General features: G+C 35.8%; 1 protein-coding gene across 1 annotated transcript; it reads left to right on the top strand.

The window, feature by feature from the left end:
* The first annotated feature begins 3,006 nt into the window (after positions 1 to 3,006).
* LOC125424341 (probable amidase At4g34880) lies at positions 3,007 to 4,877 on the top strand. Its single transcript, XM_048481531.2, has 4 exons — positions 3,007 to 3,227; positions 3,420 to 3,659; positions 3,790 to 3,979; positions 4,304 to 4,877. The coding sequence occupies exons 1-4, from the start codon at positions 3,007 to 3,009 to the stop codon at positions 4,661 to 4,663; spliced, it is 1,011 nt and encodes a 336-aa protein (XP_048337488.2). The 3' UTR covers positions 4,664 to 4,877.
* Positions 4,878 to 5,203: the final 326 nt, after the last annotated feature.

Here is a 5,203-nt window from a genome sequence, read left to right as displayed (position 1 = left end):
CATTGCTGCACGTTTGAATGAGCTTGTTAAGAAAAATGTAATTTTCAAATGGGGAGAATAACAAGAGAGAGCTTTTAATACTCTTAAAAATAAGCTAACAAATGCACCTGTTCTTGCTTTACCTAATTTTGCTAAAACTTTTGAAATCGAATGTGATGCTTTTGGTCTTGGCATAGGAGGTGTTTTGATGTAGGATGGGAGGCCCATAGCTTACTTTAGTGAAAAACCTGAAGGAGATGCTTTGAATTACCCGGTGTACGACAAGGAATTATATGCTTTATACCGAACTTTGGAGACTTGGCAGCATTATCTTTGGCCCAAGGAGTTCGTCATCCATACGGATCATGATTCCTTAAGGCATATCAAAGGCCAAAGCAAGTTGCAAAGAAGACATGCCAAGTGAGTGGAGTTCATAGAATCGTTCCCGTACATCATCAAGTACAAGCAAGGAAAGGAGAACATAGTGGCAGATGCATTGTAAAGGAGGTACTATAATCTCAACCTTGAACGCTAAGATGTTAGGATGTGAACAAATTAAAGAATTGTATGCAAAAGATCCTGATTTTGGAAATGTGTTTGCTGCATGTGAAAAGATTGCTTTTGATAAGTTTTATAGAAATGATGGATATTTGTTTAGGGAAAGCAAACTTTGTGTGCCATAATGTTCACTTAGGGAATTACTAGTTAGAGAGTCACATGAGGGTGGCCTTATGGGGCATTTTGGTATTGTTAAAACATTAGACATCTTAGGTGAGCACTTCTTTGGCCACACATAAGAAAGGATGTGGAGAAGGTTTTCCAATGATGCATTACTTGCAAAAAGGCCAAATCCAAAGTACAACCATATGGTTTGTACACTCCATTACCTATTCCAAATGCCCCTTGGATAGACATTTCAATAGATTTTGTTTTAGGTTTTCCACAGTCTAGCAAAGGAAAGGATTCTATCTTTGTGATAGTAGATAGATTTTCAAAAATGGCTCATTTCATTCCATGTAGCAAAACAAATGATGCTACACATGTTGCTGATTTGTTCTTTAAGGAGATAGTTAGACTACATGGCATTCCCAAAACCATTGTTTCGGATAGGGATGTTAAGTTTTTAAGTCATTTTTGGAAAAAACTTTGGGGAAAGTTAGGAATAAAGCTGTTGTTTTCATCCACTTGTCATCCACAAATGGATGGACAAACTAAAGTGGTTAATAGAACTTTAGGAACTTTGGTCAAAGCTTTGATTCAAAGGAATTTGAAAAATTGGGAGGCTTGTTTGCCACACATAGAATTTGCCTACAATAGGACATTGCATTCATCCACCAATTGTTCACCATTTGAAATTGTTTATGGTTTTAATCGCCTTACACCATTGGATTTGATGCCTTTACCTACTAATGAAATTGTTTCCATGGATGGCAAAGCAAAAGCAAAGTTTATGCAGGACTTACACACCAAGGTGAAAGAGCACATTGAGAGGAAAACTAAAATCTATGAAAAGAAGGCTAATAAAGGAAGGAAGCAAGTGATTTTTGAACAAGGAGATTGGGTTTGGGTGCACATGAGAAAGGAGAGATTTCCCGAAAGGAGGAAGACTAAGTTGCATCCAAGAGGAGATGGTCCATTTCAAATCTTCGAGAAAATTAATGACAATGCTTATAAAATTGACTTGCCCAGTGAGTACAATGTGATTTCCACATTCAATGTTAGTGATTTATCTTTCTTTGATGCAGGTGAAGATTTGAGGATGAATCTCCTCAAAGAAGAGGGAAATGATGCACATCACACTTCCAATGATCCCTTTCAGCTGCCTCAAAGTCCAATTACTCGAAGTAGAGCCAAAAGATTCAAGGAGGCTTTATTTGCATTCATGAAGGATCTTGATGTGTTTAAAGAGGAGGACATTACCAAACCCACTTTTGAGAATTCCAAGTTGAAGAACAACTATTTGACAGCCCAAGATCAAGTGTTTTTGGTTTGGAGAGTAAGCCAAAATTAAAGGGGGACGTTTTGGGCTTGGAGAATTATAAAATGGGCTTGAGGAAATTGCAAAATGGGCTGTTTTGGAGCTATTTTAGGGGACCAAGTATTTTAGAACATCCGGGCCATGTAATTTGATGCTAGCTAGGCCCAACTAGGTTAAATTAAGCATTTAATTTTATCTTGGTAATTTTGGACGTATAATAACTATATAAGGTAATTCTAGCTTGTTCAAAATAAGACAAAATAATCTTTAATGCTTTGTCTAGGGTTTCTAAAGAGTCTTAGACTCAATTTAAAAATTTATTTTTCCATTTGTAAAGGGATTGGTTTCTTTTGAATGAAATTTTCTCTCATTGAGAATTAAGTTTTCACCATTATTCTTGGACCTCCAGGTTATTCACTTTAGAGTGTCTTTATACTTATGGTTCTTATCTTTCATAGATAAAAGGGTCATAAGTCAATACCATAGGCTCCTACCTCTAAATAGATAGTGGATCTTGGCTGGATATATTTTATTTTATTTTATTATTATTATTTTTTCCTTCTGTTTTTAAGTTCCTTGCAATTGTTTTTCATCCCATCTCCATATCCAATCACCATCTGGTTACTCATTTTCATTTCATTGACTCAAAATCATCATCTCACTACCATACAAGCATCTGTGAGGGTATCAATTGTGCCTCATGATGCTGGTGTGGTCACAAAATTGAGGCAAGCTGGGGCTATCATACTGGGAAAGGCAAGCTTGAGCGAGTGGTCACATTTTAGGTCCGACAATGCACCTAGTGGTTGGAGTGCCAGAGGTGGCAAAGGGCTGGTGAGTTTAACATTAGTCCACAGACATAACCAATATTCAAATATTATTATAATATAACCAATATTCAAATATTATGACTATTATATGGGTTTTGATTCATGTTTTGGTATTTTTTTTTTTTAATTCACTGTAGTATGAAAAATTACCAAATTGCAGTGTACATACCCTGTTTCATATACTCTGCTTTGATGATGGCATTATAACGAAAATGTTACATGCAGAACCCTTATAATCCATTGGCTACACCTTGTGGATCGAGCAGTGGATCAGCCATCTCAGTAGCTGCAAATTTGGGAGCGGTGTCATTGGGAACCGAGACAGATGGCTCAATTTTATGTCCTGCCAATTTGAACTCTGTACTAGGAATCAAGCCAACAGTGGGTCTCACTAGTAGAGCTGGGGTTGTTCCCATCTCCCCAAGGCAGGACAACATTGGGTAAGTGGAAAATTAAATGCCTCCACTGGTTTTCTCTTTACCTAGCTTCTACAATTTTCAATAATAATAACAACAATAAAACAATAAAAAAAATCCTTTTTTTTTTTTTTTCTCAGAGAAGATATAGTTTTTCCATGCCATTTGGTTTTTCAAATAACATATGTAGCTTTCCTTGGTGTTGGATGGAACTAGGCCAATTTGTAGGACTGTATCAGATGCCGTTCACGTTCTTGATGCCATTGTTGGCATCGATCAAAACGACATTGCAAGAATTGAGACGTCCAAATACATTCCTAAAGGTGGCTATGCACAGTTTCTCAGACGCGACGGACTCAAAGGAAAGAGAATTGGAATTGTCAAGGATCCCTTCTTTGATTTTGGCAACAACACTTTTCTGGCTCAAACATTTAAGCTACATTTCAAGACACTAAGGTCACAACTAATATATAATCTAATACCTTATGAATAATGCCTGGATTTTGAGATAGCTTTGTGTGGAATAATGGCTTCTACTCCTCTGTATTTTAATGTATTCTGATGAACTTGGTATTGATTAATATAGGCGAGAAGGTGCAATCTTGGTAGACCATCTGAAAATAGACAACGTAGGGGAGATCTTTAGCTCCACAGCCGAAAATACTGCGTTGTCTATTGAGTTCAAAATATCCCTAAACGCATACTTAAAAGAGCTTGTGACTTCACCAGTGCGGTCCTTGGCAGATGTCATTGCCTTCAACAACAAAAGCAAAAAAGTAAGTACACAGTTCATACCTATATGTTGCTTATTTAAAATGTATGATTATATTGTATTAAATTGTTTTTAAATTTGGTCCAATCGAACATGATTTAATCCTATTCCCATTTGAAAATGCAAGACTTAACTAGACATGATTAAAATTGGATTGAACTATTTCAAGTTTAGTCTGATTTGATATCTAAACCTTAAACAATCCATTCTAGTCTTGCATTGTAAACAGGTCTATATTAGGGGTGATCCCCTTTAGGTATGCATTGTTTGTTGATCCACAGGATTTCCCATCTGAAACATGGCATTGTAATTTACTTGGACAATGCAGGAAAAAGTGAAGCAGTATGGAAAAAACCTATTTTTAACTGCGGAAGCCACAAATGGAATGGGAAATGCAGAGAAGGCAGCACTTTCTTCAATTGCACGCTTGTCAAAAAATGGGTTTGAGAAGGTGATGAAAAAGAATAAGCTAGATGCATTGGTGGCTGGTGATCCATTTGCTATTCTTTCTACACCACTTGCTCTGAGGGGTTTCCCCGGGATAATAGTCCTCGCAGGATACAAAGATGGTGTCCCGTTTGGCATTTGCTTTGGGGGCCCAAGGGGTTCAGAACAAAAACTTATTGAAATTGCTTATGCCTTTGAGCAAGCCACTAAAATTAGGAAGCCTTCTCCGTTGAAATTTTGAAAAACATGTAGTTGTTACAACATACAACATGGGATGTATGTATCTTGTACGTGAATCTAATAAGTTAATATGGAGTATATTCATATTCTATAGTGTCAATAACCCTACAATTCATAAATAAGAATTAACCGAGAGAAATTTGCATGGATTGCTGCTAAATGTGAGCAACAGAATGTAATGATTGAAAATACAGTGCATCAATAAGTTTAAAAAAGAATATAAATTTTTATGATTAAATATGTTTAGTGTCTTGTCAGTTTAAGAAAATCATTTATGATCTATATGTTATTCAATAACATGTGACATGTTCTTTTCTTATTGTTAAGTCAAATTAAATATAAAAAAAAGTATTATTATTTGGAAGGTGTTGGGAAATAGAAGTTTCCAAATTGTATTTATAATACTTTGAAATAAAATTTTAATAATTTTTTTGTACTTGGCTCCGATGAATTTATTTTTCATTTGTTGACCTTATTTTCAAGCCGGCTTAATTTTCAAGTATCATCCAAACTTGAGCAGAATTTCATGATTCAACTCATT

Source organism: Ziziphus jujuba, chromosome 9 (genome assembly GCF_031755915.1).
Source record: "Ziziphus jujuba cultivar Dongzao chromosome 9, ASM3175591v1".
Classification (NCBI taxonomy): Eukaryota; Viridiplantae; Streptophyta; class Magnoliopsida; order Rosales; family Rhamnaceae; genus Ziziphus; species Ziziphus jujuba.
The sequence above is the reverse complement of the archived record's forward strand: the minus strand, read 5'-3'. Positions and strand labels throughout refer to the sequence as shown.

What these genes read in the sequence shown, in the direction of transcription:
- LOC125424341 (XM_048481531.2), top strand. Translation starts at nt 3,007, where the DNA reads ATGCAGAACCCTTATAATCCATTGGCTACACCTTGTGGATCGAGCAGT. An exon ending in CCAAGGCAGGACAACATTGG is followed by an intron (nt 3,228 to 3,419) that starts GTAAGTGGAAAA and finishes GGATGGAACTAG; the next exon opens with GCCAATTTGTAGGACTGTAT. An exon ending in CTACATTTCAAGACACTAAG is followed by an intron (nt 3,660 to 3,789) that starts GTCACAACTAAT and finishes TGATTAATATAG; the next exon opens with GCGAGAAGGTGCAATCTTGG.